The sequence below is a fragment of the Megascapheus bottae genome, chromosome 2 (assembly GCF_031878675.1).
Source record: "Megascapheus bottae isolate mThoBot1 chromosome 2, mThoBot2.hap1, whole genome shotgun sequence".
Classification (NCBI taxonomy): domain Eukaryota; kingdom Metazoa; phylum Chordata; class Mammalia; order Rodentia; family Geomyidae; genus Megascapheus; species Megascapheus bottae.
Genome location: NC_143510.1, coordinates 51,259,836 through 51,280,293, shown reverse-complemented (window position 1 = coordinate 51,280,293; position 20,458 = coordinate 51,259,836). Strand labels below are relative to the sequence as shown.

At 42.3% G+C, this 20,458-nt stretch overlaps 1 protein-coding gene across 1 annotated transcript in view; it reads right to left on the bottom strand.

Annotated features, from left to right (window-relative positions):
* Positions 1-20,458, bottom strand: part of Nckap1l (NCK associated protein 1 like) — a 51,198-nt gene that overhangs the window by 29,101 nt on the left and 1,639 nt on the right. The window contains exons 3-18 of the mRNA XM_090326853.1: positions 20,069-20,161; positions 19,523-19,579; positions 18,724-18,866; positions 16,717-16,807; positions 16,498-16,635; positions 13,879-13,927; positions 13,627-13,783; positions 7,623-7,679; positions 7,015-7,111; positions 5,796-5,905; positions 5,494-5,626; positions 4,975-5,056; positions 4,120-4,178; positions 3,782-3,927; positions 998-1,130; positions 375-494 (exon numbers count right to left, since the gene is read on the bottom strand). Of these exons, the coding sequence (XP_090182979.1) occupies positions 375-494; positions 998-1,130; positions 3,782-3,927; positions 4,120-4,178; positions 4,975-5,056; positions 5,494-5,626; positions 5,796-5,905; positions 7,015-7,111; positions 7,623-7,679; positions 13,627-13,783; positions 13,879-13,927; positions 16,498-16,635; positions 16,717-16,807; positions 18,724-18,866; positions 19,523-19,579; positions 20,069-20,161 (1,665 nt within the window). The remainder of the gene's footprint in view (positions 1-374; positions 495-997; positions 1,131-3,781; positions 3,928-4,119; positions 4,179-4,974; positions 5,057-5,493; positions 5,627-5,795; positions 5,906-7,014; positions 7,112-7,622; positions 7,680-13,626; positions 13,784-13,878; positions 13,928-16,497; positions 16,636-16,716; positions 16,808-18,723; positions 18,867-19,522; positions 19,580-20,068; positions 20,162-20,458) is intronic.

Below are 20,458 nucleotides of genomic sequence, written 5' to 3'. Positions count from 1 at the left end.
CTGAAAATGTCCAGAGTCATTTGAATCTGGGACTTTTGCCCCTGTGTATAAATAAAGGGCCAGGAAAAGGAAGTGAACTCATCTCCCAGAGTGCTCCAAATGGAGCAATAATAGATTTTGCTGGAGTGCAGCTGTTCAAATGAAAAAAAAAATGCATATATATGTGGGGGTGCTTCTATCTTGTCCTAAGGGAGTAAGTAAGGAGTGGAGGGACCACACTGAGAGAGGACTCTGCCACCAATTCAAGTACCCAAAGGCTCACACCCTACTTGCAGAACAGTTAAGAGAGCTTGGCCTGTAAGAGGGAGATGAAGGGAGAGAGAGAGAAGGTCCTGGGGGTGGAGAGGGGAGATGAGACAGGAATCGGGAACTACCTGCTCACTCAGATTCCGCTGCTCAGCACAGATCTCCAGCACACAGTTGCTGGTCTGCTTGGCCAGCTCTTCCAGGAAGGTGTTGCAGTGATGAAGACCGTGGTTCTTCAGGTGGGGGTACTGTGGGGAAGAAGCAAGGGAGAAGCTATCGTCGCCATGACGGTCACTTCCTCCTCACAACACTACTCCCATCCCATTGCCTAAGCTCCCCTCGCTTTAAAGAAACCCAGACGAGAAAAATAGAGGAGGCTCTGCAGGAGGCTGAGATACGGAGATTGCACAAAGCCAGAAAAAGTCTGTGAGATGCCTTATCTCCAGTTAACCACCAAAAAGTCACAAGTGGAAATCTGGCTCAAATGATAAGAGCTCCTGCTTTGAGCAAAAGACCCAAGCGAGCACTCGAAGCCCTGAGTTCAAGCTCCAGTACTGGCACACACAAGTACACCCCCATGTGTGTATGCGCACACGTGGACACACACACACACACACACACACACACACACACACACAAGAATATACTGCACATCAAACTGAGATATTTAGGGGGTTGTGTTATTTACTTATGTTTGAACCCTTTGTGAGATCAAAATCAACCCCTGGAGCTTGGAGTTCAAAATACTCACCTCTTCTGGGCACATCTCATGAGTGCAATGGACAAAATGAGCACAAATCAGAGGGAAAGCAATGGCATATCGCAACATTGTGGGTTCCTCCAGGGTCATAGCAAACATCTTCTCAAAAGTTCGGAGATGAAAGCTGAAAGTGATGGGGAAAGAGACTTAAAACCAGGGTTTAGACATTAGTCCTTTTTTTTTTTTTTTTTTAGTCAGTCCTGGGCCTTGAACTCAGGGCTAGGCACTGTCAACAAGCGTTTTTGCTCAGAGACAGTGCTCTACCACTTTGAGCCTCAGTATCACATCCCATTTTCTGGTAGTTCATTGGAGATAAAAGTCTCACAGAGTTTTCTGCCCACACTGACTTCAAACTGTTATCCTCAGATCCTCTGAATAGCTAGAATTACAGGCTTGAGCCATCAGCACCCAGCCAAGTTGGTCCCTTTGAAGGAGAAAAAAAAATATTTATTCTTCCAACAGGTATTTATGGATATTCACCACTCCCTCGGCTTAAGCCAGAAGGGAGGCCAGCAAGTAAACCTCTTTAGAAAAACCCTTTCAGTTTTATAAATTATCATCAGGTCAGTTGAGTAATCATCTTCTTTCCATTCATTGCATAACATTTGCTATTTATCCCTTAGAACCTCTGTGTGATTTGAGCTATTCTCTCTAATTTATGTCTTAAATTCACATTACTGTCAAAATTTGATGATAATTCAGGTACCAGTGATCCATGCCTGTCTGAAATCTTAGCTACTCAGGAGGCTGCGTCCTGAGGATCACAGTTTGAAGTCAATCCAGGCAAAAAAGTCCGCAAGACTCTCATCTCCAATAAACTAACAAAAACCAGAAGTGGAGCTGCGGATCCAGTGGTAGAGCACTAGATGTGAATAAAAGAAGCCCGGGGACAGTACCCAAGTCCTGAGTTTAAGCCCCAGGAACAGTAAAAAATAATTGTTTATGCTTAGCCACCTGAAAACTGTCTCAGATTACTTCTATGAGACTGAATTTTAACTCAATTTCATAATATCTTAATTTCATTCACTCTTTTTTGCCTTTTCTTATTCTTACAAGTATTATGTCAGTCTTTTATTACCATGTGAGTATTTATATCTTTCCATTTATACTGCTCACAGAGCAGACATAACATATTGTATTTGTGTATGTGCACCAATACGAAAGCTTGAAGTTAGGACTTGACATTCTCTCTTGTCTTTTTCACTCAAGGCTCTACTGAGCCACATCTCCACTTCCTCATTTTTACTGGTTAATTGGAGAATTTCATGGACTTTTCTGCTTGGTCTGGCTTCAAACCTCCATCTTCAGATCTCAGCCTTCTACATAGCTAGAATTACAGGTGTAAACCACCAGCACCCAGCAACATACTGTATTTTTGTTTGCTTGTTCCTTTGATGGATAGTTATGCACAATGGTGGCCATAAATGTGGAAGACACACTAAACATTCATTTTTCCAAGAACTTTGTTAATTTTTCAGTTATGACCATTAAACTTCCAAATGCTTCATATTTTAATTATCTTTCTATAGTTGCAATCCAACATCTCAGTTTATATGTACAGTGCTGTGAGATCAGTGTTAGCCCTTCTGTCTCTTCCCCCTTGTTTTTATTTTAAATTATAACACCCCAAAGATATAGGAGAAACTGTGGAATGAGAAAGGACAAGAAGAAGATGAATAGCTGGGTTAATCTCATGAGGGGGAGGCTGGGGAAAGTTTCCTCCCATGAACTAATTCGAGACAAACAAAAAGGATCACCTTCAATCCCCTCACTTGGGATTAGAGGGAGAAGCTGCCATGGGTGAGCTGTAGTGCTGAGCATCTGCCATTAAGAGTATGAAAAAAAAGAAGAAGAATTTCCTATTTGTCTATAGAATTACAAATTCCCACCTGTCTAGGGGAATTAAAATCCTTATAGGGTCAAATAAATTAATTGTTTAAAAGTCAACCAGCTGGGCACTGGTGACTCACTCCTGTAATCTCAGCTATTCAAGAGGCTGAGATCTGAGGATATGAAGTTCAAAGCCAGCCCAGGGAGAAAAATCCATGAGATTCTTATTTCCAATTAGCTAGCAAATTGATAGAAGCTGAGGAGCAAAAGAGCCAAGAGAATGAGAGGTCCTGAGTTCAAGCCTCAATGTCATCACCACACACATGTGAGCACACACATACATGCACACACAAAGGAGGAGGAAGATGAGGAAGAGGAAAAGTAGAAGGAGGAAGAAGTGAAAGAGGGAGGAGGAAGGGGAAGAAGGAGGAAAAGAGGAGGAGAAGCAAGGGGAAGAGGAGGAAGAGGAGGAGGAGGAGGAGGAGGAGGAGGAGGAGGAAGAAGAAGAAGAAGAAGAAGAAGAAGAAGAAGAAGAAGAAGAAGAAGAAGAAGAAGAAGAAGAAGAAGAAGAAGAAGGAGTAAGGGCCGGGAGTTTGGCCTAGTGGTTAAAGTGCTTGCCTAGCATGTTCAATTCCTCAGTACCACATACATAGAAAAAAGCCAGAAGTGGTGCTGAGGCTCAAGTGGTAGAGCTCTAGCCTTGAGAAAAAAGTCCAAGGACAGTGCTCAGGCCCTGAGCTCAAGCCCAGGACTGGCAAAAAAAAAGAAGAAGAAGAAGAAGAAGAGTAAGAAGGGAGAAAAGAGAAGGAGAATAAGGTGGAGGAGGAGGAGAAGAAGAAGGAAGAAGAGGAAAAGGAGGGAAGGAGGAGGAGGAGGAGGGGGAAGAGGAGGAAGAGGAGGAGGAGGAAGAAATTGATAATAACAATAATCTGAACCTGGACATACCAGAAAATAGAGAGGTCAGAGGTTTCCACCAGCATTTTCTCTACTGAGTCCAGCATTCGGGAGTGAAAAACTATGAGGTTCATCACCTTGGCTAAGTCAGGGTTCTCATGCAGGTGGAAAGAAGCCTTTGCCACACTGGTATAGGCCTGTTATTGGAGGCGGGAAAAAGCACAGAATGAGTGAAATGGGGCCACAGCTTTGAGACTATGACTTGGCCTATATATATCCTGTCTGGCTGCAATGTTCAAGATTCACTCACTTCTTAAGGCAGAGTTTAAGAAGGAAAAAGGGAAGGTAAAACCCAGTGATGCAGACCACTAACAAAAGCAAACCATTACCTGAAGGCGAAACCAGTCCAGCCTCAATCCAGAGAATTCAAACTCCTCTCCATTATCAACTATGAATAAAATACAAGCATGAAAGGAAAGGGTAAAGCAACATGTAAAACGTAACTTCAAAGAATGGTAGGTCTTGTGAGTCTTCTTGTCCTATTTCCTAGATCTTAGATCAACATTTATTTTTTAAAAATAGGGCTGGGAGTTTGGCCTAGTGGTAGAGTGCTTGCCTAGCGTGCACGAAGACCCGGGTTCGATTCCTTGGTACCACATACTTAGAAAAAAAAGCCAGAAGTGGTGCTGAGACTCACATGGCAGAGTTCTAGCCTTAAGAAAAATCCAAGGGCAGTCCTCAGGCCCTGAGCTTTAAACTCAGGATTGCAAAAAAAAAAAAAAAAAAATGGGGACCATGATATGTGAAAGGGTATCAATGTGTGGGAATTAAGGCACCATTTATCTGGCAAATATCATGTAACCCTTCTATTAATTACAATAAAAAATATATTAAAAAAAGAAACAGGAGGACATAAAGAAAAAAAAATACATGGATGGATGGATGGATGGATGGATGGATGGAAGTATTGGATCAGATGCTAGTAGCTCATACCTGTAATCCTAGTTACTCAGGAGGCTGAAGACAGCCCAGGAAGGAAAGTTCATGAAACTCTTATCTCCAGTTAATCAGAGAAAAACTGGAAATGGAGCTGTGACTCACGTGGGAGACCACCAGCCTTGAGCAAAAAAATCTAAAGACAGTGCCCAACACACACACACACACACACACACACACACACACACACACACACACACAATACATTGAGCTTATGAATACCCACCTCCCTACTTCCCTCCAGTTACCTTGTTTGAGGTTCAGAGAGGAGAGGGTACTGACAAATGAGGACATAATGACAGACTCCTCCTCTGGACACACTGACAGGTTCTAAAAGAAGGGTAGGGATTGCTGTCAGTGGGTGTAAGTTCCAGGGAAGAAACTGGGACCCCAGGCTCACTCAGTGAATAAAAGTAGGAAGAAATTCCTAAGTGCAAACAACAGAGAAAAAGTCAGGCAAGAGATGAAGGAAATTTCCTGGGATTTCTGCCATGTTAACACTTCATTTCTCTTCTTTTTTTCTATTTATATATAGTTTAACATAAGAAAAAATATTGCTGAGGTTCTTTTTTTTTGTTAAGAAGTAGAGATAAGGGTATGCATCTGTAATCCTAGCACTCAAGAGGCTGAGGAAGAAGAACCAGGAGTTTGAGGTCAGCTGGGGCACAGAGAGATCATGTTTCACCCACTATGCAGATTATAAGATTCAAATAGTATGGATCCACAGGGGAAAAAAAATCACCAGAACCTAACCCATGGAAACGCACCTGAATGACGTCACTGAGCACAAGAGCATCAAATCTAGCCAGGTACTGAAGATGGTATTGCTGTATCACTTTGATGTGTCTTCGAACCAAAGCCCGAATCTCCTCCAAGAGGAAGAGTAGCTCTGCAATGCTCCTACAAAGTTGAGGATGAGAACGGAAAGAGGCATGAGACCAGAAATCTGAATGGAGATAGACACAAGAGTAAAAGGGTGGAAGCTGTGAAATCCTGAGGTTCATGAATGCCTCCTTGCCCTTCCTCCCCGTCCATCCAAAGACAAAGTCTTAACTATGTCAATACTAACGAATCAGCATAGTCCTCGGGTGTCTTTGTCTTGGTGACATTTTCTGTATGGCGAACCAGCCAGGTGACCTCATCACGAATGAAGGACAGAGCCATGAAAGCAAATAGGGCCTATGGTGAAGACAAGAGCTATTAGAATTTTCAGCTTTAAAAACAGATTTCAAAACACAGGATGGAAAAAACTAGGATGCTAATCTGTATAAAGATACTACTGTCTAGCTATATCCACAATGTTCAATGATACTCAGACCCACAAACACATCCCCCATGACACAGAATCAGATATGTGCAGAGGTGGACACTAACAGTCCCTCCCCCACCCTCTCTATCCAGTTAAATTCTTAGCCAGGCATTTGTGGCTCCTGTCTATAATTCTAGCTACTCGGGTGCCTGAGATCTGAAGTTCCCACTTTGAAGCCAGCCTAAGAAGAAAAATCTATAAGACTTCTACCTCCAATTAACAGGCAAAAAAGCTAGAAAAGGAAGTATGGCTCAAGGGGTATAGTGTCAGCTTTGAGTGCAAAAGTTAAGCAAGAGTGTCAGTCCCTGAGTTCAAGCACTAGTACCAACACACACACACACACACACACACACACACACACACACACACACACACACACACAAATAAATACTAGAAATATTTACTGGATATTTATATGGTTCAAAACAGTAAAGCAAAGACTGCCACCAACTTAGTTCACATTCAAATTGAAGACAGGACAAGTAAACAAAATTAATGTGTAACATACTGTGACAGTGCTAGAAAATAAACATATAAAATGTCTTAAATACTTTAAACTTCAAGGAATCTACATGGATCAGAAATGCAAAATCTGGATGAGGGAGAAGGATGGAGGGAGTGACACTGATTGCACTGCACTCACAATCACTTGTTGAATGGAAACTCCTTTGCACAACTGCTTCAAATTTTTTTCCTGTTCTGGGCTTGAACTCGAGGCCTGAGCACTGTCCTTGGACTTTCTCAAGGCTAGAGCTCTACCACTTGAGCCACAGCACCACTTCTGGCTTTTTTCTATGTATGTGGTACCAAGGAATCGAACCCAGGTCTTCATGCATGCTAGGCAAGCACTCTACCACTAGGCCAAACCCCCAGTCTCCCTCAAATGAAAGAAATGAAATGAAAACTCTTCTAAATGCCAAAGTGGCTCCCTGTCCTCGCTCATCACTGGCCATCCTCTTCTTCCCAGAGTTTCTCTTGCCTTGGGACCCAGAAGTCCTGGTTCATCAGCCAATATCGCCTCCAACTCCTTCACAGCCATGCGCAGGAACTGGCGTCGTTGACAGTGAAATTGGCCACTGAGGAAGAAAAGTAGAAACTTGAGAATATTGCTGCTCTTCAAAATCCCCCATGGGCCAGGTGCAGTGCCTCACACCTGTAATCCTAGCTGCTCACGAGGCTCAGATCTGAGGACTGAGTTTCCAGGCAAGCCTGGGAAGGACTGTTACATGAGACTCTTATCTCAACCATCAAAAAGCTGGAAGCTGAGCTGTAGCTCAAGTAGTGGTAGAGTGCTGGCCTTATGTGATAAAGAAAAACACAAAGGGATAGTGTCCAGGCCCTGAGTTCAAGTCCCAGTACCAGCACACACACACACACACACACACACACACACACACACACACTCCTCAGAAGAAAGCTTCATTGAAGAAGGATGGTTGATTTGGCAAAGAAAATACAAGAATCTGTGGAGCCACAGCAAGGTTCTTCAGTTGACACAATGGGTTTCCAAAGAAACTCAGTCAGCATCAAGAAAGGAGAGTCTTGTTCCGTCTATCCCCTCTCCAAGAGCCCATAGCCCACCATTACCTGTTTGCAATGGCATGTTCCTTGCTCTCCTTGATGTCTGCCACTCGCTTGCCATACCTGAAAAATAACAGCACAGCAGGGTCAGCCATGCCACTAGTGAGAAATTTTGTCCCACCTTTTCCTTAGTCAGAGATTCCAGCCTTCGGGCTAGGGAGAACACAGCACTGCTCACTGGCGCTCTTCACCCTTAGTGTGCAGGACTTGGAGAGATTCAGGGCCACTCTGCTGCTGCTCTTCATTTTTTAGATAGATGATAACTAGAACGCTGGGCGCTGGTGGCGTGTGCCTATAATCCTAGCTATTCACGAGACTGAGATGTGAGGATCAAGGTTTCAAGCCAGCCTAAGTAGGAAAGTCTGGGACTCTTTACTCTAATGAACCAGCAAAAGCCTGAAGTGGAGCATGGCACAAGTCACAGAGTACCAGCCCTGAGTAAAAAAAAGCTAAGGAATGGTACTTAGGTCCCGAGTTTAAGTGCCAGTACCAGCACAAAATAAAATAATGAAATAAATAAAAATTAAAGATAATAACCAGAAGAAAGGAAATTACTTGCCCAAGTTCACACAAGGGCTTGACTCGGGGGTCAGGGCACAGTCCCTGAGCAATTTTGTTCAAGGCTAGTGCTTTGAACCACAGCACTACTTGTGACTTTCTGGTGGTTAATTGAAGATAAGAATCTAGTAGATTTTCCTGCCCAGCTGCCTTTGGCCTCAGATCTCAGCCTCCTGGAGTAGCTAGGATTACAGATAGGAGTCACGAGCCACCAGCCTCCAGCCCCCAGCGCCTTAATGGCAAAGCTGGGACTGGACTTCTTTTTCCAATCCTACACTCATTGCTCAAAAACCAGCAAAGCAAGACACTCTTCTGGGAGAAGCAGGGCACAGTACTGGGGGAAAAGGGGGCTCAAGTGGCAGAGTGCCTGCTCAGCAAACAAAGGGCCTCACTTGACCTTGACAATGTGCTGAACCTCATCCATTCTCATACCATCAAACTCCTCCAAAGAAATACTTTTTTTAACTTCCTCACCATGAATCCCACAAAGTCTTCCATACTTAACAAACTGCTCTCTCAGAAGCCAATGTGAATTTCCAAATTAAGAAACCTTTTCATGGCTATGGCTGGGAACGGTATTTGGCCACAGTGATTTGTGCTCTCTCAATCTGAACTCAGAATCTCAGCATTGGTGTTGACCCTTTGTTCTCTGGGTTCCTTTCATATCTCTCTTCTTTTATCTGTTGGTTTGTTTATTTATTTGTTTATTTTTGGTGGTACCAGGGTTTGAACTCAGGGCCTCATGTGAGCTTGGCAAGTGCTCTGCCACTGAGCCACACCTCTGGCCCTTTTTTTTTTTTGCACCAGTTATTTCTTTCTTCAGATCTGGGTATGTGCTTGAGCTCCAATGTGTCTATTTTTATGCCTCCAATTGTAGCTGGTATGACAGCCATACACCACCTTGCTCAACTTCTTCTACTGACATGGAAGTCTCATGAAGGGTTCTGCCTGGCTGCTCTAGAACCACAATCTACCGATTATACATTTCCTATTATAACTGGAATAAACCAGATATGTACTTAGCTATTGGTTGAGAAGGGGTATCAAATGTCTGCCCCAAATGGCTTCAAATCTCAGTCCTCCCAATCTCGGTCTCCCAAGTAGCTGATTACAAGCCTGAGCCATCCACCCCATGCTTTGTCATGCATCACTGTTGTCATCATATTAATGGCGCTGCGTACCAGTTCCCTTCTCCAAAGCAGTTTGGGGATATGTATGTGTGTGTGTGTGCATGTTTTGCCAGTCTTGAGGCTTGAACTCAGGGCCTGAGCACTGTTCTTGGACTTTCCTCAAGGCTAGAGCTCTACCACTTGAGTCACAGCACCACTTCTGGCTTTTCTGTGGATGTAGTGTGGAGGAATCAAACTCAGGTCTTTGTGCATGCTAGGCAAGCACTCTACCACTAGGCCAAACTCTTGGCCCCAGCCAAACCAGATTTTATTGAACTTAGCACAAAATGATAGAAACTCAGAGTTGAAAAATATCTTAATTAAATCAGGATTCAACTACATAGCAATCTGAAAGGATAATTATTTCAACATTTATACGGGACAAGGAAAAGAAACAGGATAATGACTATTTAAAAAAATTAGAATTGTTTTACCTTTTATTAACCGAGGGACATTGAGACTGAACCTCTCTAGTCTCTTCATTTACAAAAGGAAACCATATTGCACCTGAGTTATTATACCTGAGTTATCATGGGGATCAAATTAGATCATTTATGTCAAAGAACTCCCTAAACTATAAATCATATGTACATTGCTATTCTTAGTGATAAAGAACAACGCTCATTCCTTCCATTCCTTAGAATTAGTAATCATTACACAATTTCTTCATACAGATAACCCAAATCCACATTCTGAAACATTCTTTTCCTTTCCTTTTTTTGCTATTTCTGTGGGCTCCCACTCCCTTGGCTTGCTTGCTCAGCTTATGTTCTACCATTTGAGCTACACCTCCAGATCTTACTGAAGTCCCTCAGGCTTTGCTGCTCTGGCTGGCTTTGAACCATGTTCTTCCAGATCTCGGCCTCCTGAGTAGCTAGGATTATAGGTTTAAGCCACTAGAGGCTGGCTTACATCCTGAGACTTCCAATTATTAACTATAGACTTACTCCTCTTAAGTCTGGAAATTACATATTTATATAACACATATAATATATATATGTATTTATAAAGTTTGATATATAATGTACAAAAACATATGCATGCATGCATAAACACACACCTGGCACAGACACATCAAACTATTCCAGGAACTAAGACTGTAGTCAGTTTCTACTTTGTGATCATCACATTTCTGGATGCTTTATTTGCCACCAGAAATAAATGCAGGAAATATAGGTATCCCATGCATCTTCCCTTTGATATACATCTCTCTTCTTCCCTTCACAAATTACTCAAGAGTTACTAAGTTCCTTATCTACCATTTATTCTTTTCTTTTTCTAATGCCAGTAATAGGGCTTGAACTCAAGCCTTGGGCCCTGTCTCTTAGCTTTTCTTGTCCAAGATTGGTAGTCTACTACTTGAGCCACAGATCCATTTCTGTTTGCTTTTTTTTTTTTTAATGGCTAATAGGAGATAAGAGCTTCACAGATTATCTTGCCTGAACTGGCTTCAAACCTATTGATGATTCTCAGATTTCAGCCTCCTGAAGTAGACTTAGAGGTGTGAGGCACTGTTGCCCAGCCTCTTATTTTTAAACCCACTGCAACCCTGTTTTCAACCTGACCACTTGTATGAAGTTGTTCCCCAAAAGATGACCTGTATAGCCAAATCCATAGAGCATTTTTCATTTGTCCTGGGTTTGCTTTCTAAGCAACAACTAGTATAAATAATTGGGCATTCCCTCTTTTTAAATTTAATTTTATTTTGTCTGATTATGGCAGTATTGTGGTATGAACTCAGGGCCTCACACTCTCAAGGCAAGTGCTCTACCACTTAAGCCACTTCTCAGTCCTTTTTGCTTTTATTACTTTTCAGATACATTTTCTTTTTATCCATGTTAGTCTGGACCTTAATCCTCCTATTTATACCTCATGTTTAATTTCAGTGACAGCTGTGTACTATTGCGACTCGCTCTTTACTGGTTGATATTGGGGGGATTGTCTCATAAACTTTCTACCCCAAGCTAGCCTCCACTTGCAATCCTTCTATTCTTCTCTTAATTTCTGTATTATCTCTTCTTTCCAATGTCCCCTACTGGTTTCCCTGCCTCTGCTTGGCCCTTAAATAGCAATGTAGCCAGAGGAGAGCCAGCTCTTCCTCTCACTTTGCACATTCTCCTCGAGAATCACACCTACTTTTAGGGTTTTGATTGACACCTCACTGATCTTCATCTGATTCCAGACCTCAGTCTTCAGTTCCTGCATCACACAGTAAAAGACCTCACACATCTCCCCCTCCACATCCTCCAAACACTTCCATTTCAATCTCTTCAAAACTGAATTCACAGGCCTCTCTCCACAAACTTACTTCGGCTCACACCTTCTGTAACTTGAAGGAATGCCAGCGATCCATGCTGGAAATCCTGCCATTATCCTCCGATTTACTTCCTTCAACTCCCGTGCTAGCTTTTCCCATGTAATCTATGTTTTCCCTGCAGCAGTGTTTCTAAAATACAAATGTGATCAGCTCAACTGTGCAGTTTGAATTCACCCAACAGTTCCCTATCAGCTTAGGGACAGATACAAACCCCACCGCAGAGTATGTGGGGTCCCCAGTTATCTCTCCAAGCCCATCTCTTCATAGCCCCATCTTTCTAATCCTCACCCTAAACTACACCAGCATTTTTTTTTGCCAGTCCCAGAGCTTGAACTCAGGGCCTGACCAGGGTCCTTGGGCTTTCTCAAGGATAGAGCTCTACCACTTGAGCCACAATACCACTTCTGATTTTTTTTTTCTATGTTTATGGTACCAAGTAATTGAACCCCGGTCTTCATGCATGCTAGGCAAGCACTCTAACACTAAGCCACACTCCTGGCCTACTACACTTTTAACTCTAGCCATCCTCTCTCTTATCTTGAAAATCTTGCTGGAGTTTCTGCCTAGAATACCTTTCCCTGCCTTAAACAACTTCCTCCTCTGTTTTCCACTCTATACACACACACACACACACACACACACACACACACACACACACACACACACACACACACACACACCACATATGCCTTTTATACATATACATCACACATGCATGCTTCAGCCATAGCTTACATCTACCTATCTCTAGTTTTTCTGGATACTTAAAGGCCAATCAGTATCCATCTGACAGTCTGGTTTCTTCTCATAAGTGCATAAATCTTGTGCTTTCTCAGGGGGGATGAGGATTGTGCTGGCACTAGGGCTTGAATTCAGGGCCTGAGTGCTGTCTCTTAATTTTTTCACTTGAGGCTAGTGGTCTACTACTTGAATTTCAGCTCCATTTCAGGTTTGTTGGTGATTAATTAGAGATAGGAGCTTCACACACGACTTCCCTGCCTGGGTCGGTTTTGAACCTCTGTAATCAGAGCTCCAAGTCCTAAGTAGACAGGATTACAGGCATGAACCATCAGCACACAGCTTTTTTGCTTTTCTTTTTCCCTGAGGCTTGAACCCGAGCCATGTCATTGTCCCTGAGATTTGTGCTCAAGACTACAGCTATACTACTTTAGAACCCAGATCCACTTCTGGCTTGTCAGCGGTTAACTGGAGATAAGTCTCACAGGCTTGCTTTGCTGCCTGGGCTGGCTTCCAACCATGATCCTCATCTCAGCCTCCTGATTAACAAGTATTACAGGTGTCAGCCACCAGCATCTGTCTTCTTTCACTTTTTACAATGTCCTTCAGAGTGTTTCCACAGCACTCTTTGTGTTTACAAGCCATAATCCTTTACCCTAATATAACAATTTGTCTATTTTTCACCAGTTTGTAAACTCCTTATACAGGTTTTTTTTTTTCATTTTTCTTGCCCAGGCTATCCTCTTGCTTCATCCTTCCAAGAGCTGGGATTACATACCAACAAACCTGGCTTGAGACTCCTTTCTTTTATTATTATTGTAATTAGTAAAAGGGTTACATGATATTTGCCAGATAGAAGGTGCATTAATTCACATACATTGATACCCTTTCACATGTCTTGGTACCCATTTCCCTCCCCCCCCCACACCCCCCTTGAGACTCCTTTTACTTAACAAGCACATACCCAGTGCTTACAATGTACCAGGAAACTCTAATGTGCACTTTACAAATACTAATACTTTGATTCTTCTTGGAGTGGAATAAGCTAGGAAAGCACCCCAAGCCCTGAGTTCAAATGCCAATACTGGTGTATACACACACACACACACACACACACACACACACACACACACACACATAAAAGCATGTGTGCGCGCATGTGCGCACGTGCGCTTATCAAGAGGGACTAAACGTTAACAAAGAATGGTTTGGCTCATGTGTCTCTCACCCTTTAAAACTGCTGAACAGGTCCTCGGTGACTTTGTGCACCTGTAGCACATCCTCCCGGATGAGGGTGATGTAGAGGGAGCCCTGCAGACACAGCTTCCACAACTTCTGGCACTGGCTATTGGAGTTGAGGCACCCATGACAAAGAAGAAACCCAACTGCAGAGAGTAACGAATGCAGAGAAAGGCACTTAGAATGTTCACCTGTGCAAAGATGCCACTTGGCTCCTCCTCACTAATCCCACTAAACTTACTCAGGATCCAACGCTCCATCACTTCTACAGACAGATACTCACAGGCCATCTAGGAGAAGAGAGGCAGAGACAACCAAGCAGTTATTTAACTTAGTCATCCCCAGAAGGAAAAAGTCAATCTAGAAGCTGAGAATCAATGGAGGGTGGTGCTACAGATATGTAGTTGGTAAGGAAGGGGGGACATGCCCAGAATTCTGAAGACCCTGCCACACACACACACACACACACACACACACACACACACACACACACACTTATTTCATCAGACTAGATTACAGCACTTTAATAAGCTAATACTTAAGAATGTTCCAAGAAAGGAAGGCATTGAAAGTAGACAGGGGAAAATCATTATTGAGAAAAGGAATTGAAGCTTGGAACAGAATTTGAAACAAAATGTTTAACATTTTCTCTCTCTTCAGCAGCTCATCTAAACCATGCCTGTAATCCTAGCTACTCAGGAGCCTGACATCTGAAGATGACATTTTGAAGCCTCTGGGAAGGGAAGTCTGTAAGACTCTGACTCCAATTAACCAGTAAAAAGCAAGAAGTGGAGCTATGACTCAAGTGGCAGAATGCCAGCTTTCATTTAAAAAAAAAAAAAGCCAAGAGAGACCATGAGGTCCTGAGTTCTAGCCCCAGTACTGGTACACATGCACGCACACACACGCATGCACACACACACACATATACACAAAAAACACCTTTAGATATTTTTAATAGCAAAAGAATAAAACTCAAAGGCTTTACATGATTCTTCATTGAATTATTTTTTCAAACTTAAGGTAGAAATCACTCATTTGGCAGTTATCATCGATCTTGTATCTGCAGTTGCATTTTTATAACAAGATGCTATAAAATATTAGGCCATAAGAGCTTGGAGGGAGGACTTTTGGCCACAGAAATCGAATATAAGCATTTATTAACTGACTCACAAGCTCAAATTCCTTGTGCTTGCTTCTTGTTTTGTTTTGGCTTGTTTTTTGTCAGTTGTTAGGCTTGAACTCGGGACCTGGGTACTCTCCTGCTTAAGGCTAGTGTTCTTCCATGGTGCTACAGCACTATTTCCAGTTTTTGAATGGTTAATTGTAGATAGGAGTCTCACAGGGACTTTTTCTGCCCAGACTGGCTTCGAACTGCGATCTTCCAGACTCCAGCATCCTGAGTAGCTGGAATTATAGCTGTTAGCCACCAGCACAGGGTGTGTTCGCTTCTTTCTTTTTTTTTTTCTTGGGGGGGGGGAGTAGGTCATAGGGCTTGAACTCTGGGCCTGGGCTCTGTCCCTGAGCATTTCAGCTCAAAGCCTACCATCCTACCCCTTGAGCCACAGCCCCACTTCCTGTTTTCTGGTGATTAATTGGAAATAAGAGTCCCACAGACTTTTTAGTGCCTGAGCTGGCTTTGAACCATGATCCTCAGATCTCAGCCTCCTGAGTAGCTAAGATTACAGGTGTAAGCCACGGTGCCTGGCTTCACTTCTTTTTAAGACAGGATCTCTGGGGCCGGGAGTTTGGCCTAGTGGTTAAAGTGCTTGCCTAGCATGCGTGAAGACCCGGGTTCGATTCCTTGGTACCACATACATAGAAAAAAGCCGGAAGTGGTGCTGAGGCTCAAGTGGTAGAGCCTCTAGCCTTGAGGAAAGCCCAAGGCCAGTGCTCAGACCCTGAGCTCAAGCCCAGGACTGGCAAAAAAAAAAAAAAAACAAAAAGACAGGATCTCTGTATGTTACCTAGGCTGGTCTCAAACTTATGATTCTCCTTCCTCTGCCTCCTTAGTGCTGGGTTACATGTGTAAACCACCAGCACCAGCTGACTCAGTTTTATGTATTCATGCTTCTATGAATATTGACTTAATCCTTCCCATGAGCAGGGACACACTATTGCTGGTCCAAACAAAAGCTCAAACCCGATCATGATATTTTGGCTATAAAAAGTAACCAGAGCCAAGTACTGGGTAGTTCATGATTGTAATCTTAACTTCTTGGGAAGCTAAAATGGGGAAGATAGGAGGAGCTAGAGGACAATCCAAGCAAAAACACTAGGAAGAACCCAAATGTGTATAACTGTCGATCCAACTACACAGGAAGCATAAATAGGACCATATTAGGCCAGGTGGGGAAAAAAAGCAAGACATTATTTTTTAAAAATAACAAAAGGAAAAAAAGGGTGAGGGGTACCTAGAAGTATGGTTCAAGTAATAAAGTTTGTATGCAGCAAGCACAAGACCCTGAATCAAATTCCAGTTCTGGCTTTAAAAAGAAAAAAGCTACCAAATAGACTGGAGTATGATTCAAGTGGTATAGTGCTTGCCTTGCAATAGTGAGACCTGAAGCCAGACACATGTAGCTTATACCTGTAATCCTAGCTACTCAAGTGGTAGAGTGCTAGCCTTGAGCAAAAAAAAAAAAAAAAAAAAAAAAAAAGCTAAGGGATAGCACTCAGGCCTGAGTGCCTGAGTTCAAGCCCCAGTTCTGACACCAAAAATAAAAGAACAAAAACAAGAAACAATCAGCTTAGAACTATGTCTTAGAAGAGAGCCAATGATGCTTCCTGAAAGAAGCACTGTCTACAGATACAGCTTGGCAGAGAACAGTTCCCCTCACAGAAGGAAAAGGGAACTTACTGTGTCTGAGTTAGCAGGGTTAATCATGGCTGGCGGGTTGCTGATGAGACTAAGAAGCTGGGCACTGCGCCATTGCTCTGCTCCTTGGTTCCTTCGGACAAAGAGAAAATGCAAAGAGAGGAGAGCTCCACTCACAGCCTGTAGGAAAAGACAAACCCTGCATGTCACAGATGGGGACATCTTTGCCTGAGAAATTCTTCACTCTCTCACAGAACTTGCCTTTGTGTGAGGCCCAAACTCCTCTGTCAGCTTCTTCAGTGGGTGGTCATACTCCAAGACCATCTGGCCCAGGCGAGCAAAACTAGGGTCACTGGGAGAAAGCAGAAGACGGGGGAGTTACAGGCCTCAAGCATGACATAAAAACATATGCTTGAAACGGATCAACCTAGAACAAATCATGTTAAGTGAAGTAAGCCAAGCTCAGAGGGACAAACAGAGGATGTTTTCTCTCCTATGAGGAAGCTAAATCTAAAATGCACTGAGATATGATAAATTATACAGGACTCTGGGCATTCACATACAGTGAGACCGAAGGAGGATATTCTTAGGAGAGGACAAAAGCAGCGCAGTTGCTATGTGCATCTGATCGTGTAAAATAATATTCATCAGCATGAACTCCAGGAAATAGAAAAAAGAGGTGGAATTTTTAAAAATGTGTTACCATTTTGCTTTCTTTTCTGTTTGTTTTGTTTGTTCATTTACCTATCTTTGGAAGGATCAACAGGCACAGAAATGGAGGAACAAAATATAAACAAGCCAGGCATGGTAGTTCACATTTGTAATCCTAGCTACTCAGGAGATTGAGATCTGAAGATCATGGTTTAAAGCCAGGCCCAGTCCATGAGAATCTTATCTCCAATTAACCACCAGAAAACCGGAAGTGACACTGTGGCTCAAGGGGTAGGGACAGCATCCAGGCCCAGAGTTCAAGTCCCAAGATGGGGGTGGAGGGAAGGAAAGGGGGAACATAAATGTAGCCAAAGGTACTCACTAGACACTATGATGAAAATGGGGATGGGAAGGAAAAACTGGAAGAGAGTGAGGGAAGGATAACATTGTCCCCAAAAAAATGAACTCTTTACCTGACTTATGTGACTATAACCCCTCTTCCCATCACCTTTATAATAACAATAAAAATGATTTAAAGGATATGTTTGTAAATAGGATAAAGACATATGCATAGGCTGGCATTCCCCATCACTCTCAAAGACCATCAAACTAGTCTTTACAAATGTTCACAGCAAGTGGGGGGCAGGAAACTATAGATAGATAAAAGGACAGGAATGTGGGCAGGTATCCATTTAAACACATGAGAATAATCATCTTACACCCTGAGCCTTCTTGACTTCATTTTCTAGTCCTGAAATTCTGATATTTACATTAATGGAAGTAGGAGAGAATTGCAGATAATCTAAAATTCACTTATATTTGGCTTTAACTGTATTATCATATATTACTTTCCTCTAATGGCTTAATCCTACTGGTATTAATTCTACCAATATTTTTTTTAAATTGTCTTTTTGTTGTTGTTGTTTTTTTGCCAGTCCTGGGCTTGAGCTCAGGGCCTGAGCACTGTCCTTGAACTTTCTCAAGGCTAGAGCTCTACCATTTGAGCCTCAGCACCCCTTCTGGATTTTTTCTATGTATGTGGTACCAAGGAATCGAACCTGGGTCTTCATGCATGCTAGGCAAGCACTCTACCACTGGGCCAAACTCCTGGCCCTGTTTTTTTTTTCTTTTTTAATCACTCAAGGGACTTGAATTCAGGACCTGGGCACTGTCCCTGAGCTCTTTCAAGACTAATACTCTACCACTTTGAGCCATAACACCACTTCCAGTTTTAGAGTGGTTAATTGGGGATAAGAATCTCACAGAGACTTTTCTGCCTAGGCTGGCTTGGAACCAGGATTCTCAGATCTCAGCCACCTGAGTAGCTAGGATTACAGTCATGAGCCACCAGCATTGAGCCCTCTTTTTTTCTTTTGTAGTAACCTAAAAAGCAAAGTGGAAGCCAGTCCAGGATTTAAAAAAAAAATAGAACAGAGATAACGCAAACTGAATAATCCATTAGCAGATATTCAAGAGTTAACTATACATAAAAACCTGTTATTTTGCCTGGGTCATGATGTAGATTTTCTTATAAAAATCACAGCATCCATTTCCTTTGTAGCTACCTTCCTACTTCAAGTCACCAGAAACGAAGCTCATTACCTCCCCTTCACTCACCTATGCCCATGTAGCATTTCATGGGCACAGTTGTACAGGCCAATAAGTATCCGCCGGTCCTCAATACGTGACAGAAGTAAAATGACAGAGGTATAAGTCACAATCAAGTCCAGGTAACTGCGAGTGAAGTCAAAGTTGAGATTCTGCAAGGAAAATAGATAAGGGACAGAATAATAAGTAATTTGGGTCTATTTCACCATGTCCCAAAAGTGTCAAATAGACTTTAAATGAATCTATAACAAGTAGAAACTTGGAGGACTGAAAATTCAGAGGTAGAAATGGAAACAAAAGTCAAGAGCTTGACCAAGCACTGGTGGCTTGTATTGTAATCCTCACTACTCAGGAGAGTAAGATCTGAGGATCACAATTCAAAGCCAGTCAAGGCAAGAAAGTCCGGGACACCCTATCTCCAATTAATCAGAAAAAAGCCAGAAATAGAGGAATGCCTCAAGTGCTAGAGGGATAGAGCCCTGAGTTCAAGCCACATACACACACACACACACAACATCAAGGGCTAAATAAGAGCTCAAGATAAAAGGAGACTGGGAAATAAGGAAGAATATGGAAGTTGAAGGAAATAAAGTAAAAACAATGTATAACCTTTGTATTAATTAAATCACACTGTTAATCAAATTTAGTATACTTTAACATCAGCACTGTTTACAAAAGAACTGTGGTCCTGAAAAGGAATAAATGGAATCGCCATTCTTTTAGTCCCATCCCATTCTACACGGTCTCAACATAGGCCTACACTTTTCTTTAATTCTATCATACAATAGAAGACTGCAAAGGATCTTACAATATCAAAATGGCACTGGCAGGCATCGATGGTGTTGAGAAGTTCATATACATGATCCTGGAAATGAAATTGAAAATGAAAGTGAATAGAGATTTTTTTTAATGATGACACATAATATCAAATTTTGAGAACAAGGGACCACTTCTTTATAAGTCCCAGAGAGTTTCCACGTAAAGAAAGTAGGGAAGAAAAAGAAAAGATGTTCCTTCTCTGGAAGCCATCAGTGACCCTTTTCAGAGATGTACCCACAGATATAAGGTACTTCATACCATGCATACTCTCCCTGAACTCACTCTTTCTGAATGCAATTCCTCCACAGGATAGCAAGAGGCAAATAATTTTTTTTAAGATTGATAGTTTCTATATAATTCTGTAATTTATTTTCTTTAACAATACAACTTAGACAACTTTCTATAGCAGTGTATCTCTCCCCCCACCAAAAAAAAAAAAACTACATGAAGCTACATAAATGAACACCTAGTAACTAATGAGGGGAAAGCTTTATGACAATGCCCCCGTAGGAGATTTGGGCCAGAAAGAGCTCACCCGAAATTCCATGACATCCACAAATGACTGGTAGTAATTAATGAGGAATCTAATTATCTCAGATTTTTCACGATGAACTGGTCCTAAATGTTGCTGAGAGAAACACAAAACACATACAAATAAAAGGCTATTTGGCCAAAGTTAACTCCAAACCCGGACTAATACCTGAACATTCTTAGAGGGTACACTGACACAGGAGGTGAACTCTCTCCAGTGTTCTCCAGATCTTTAAATAGACATTCTTGACCTAGGTAAGATGGTGGCCTGTGATTCTGACTAGATTCAGAGAACTAAATGAGAAGATATTTCAAGGTCCCTTTTAGCTGGAAAAGTGTACAGTCTAAATCAAAGTCAAAAGAAGCAGGATAAGAAGATACAACAGACAAAACA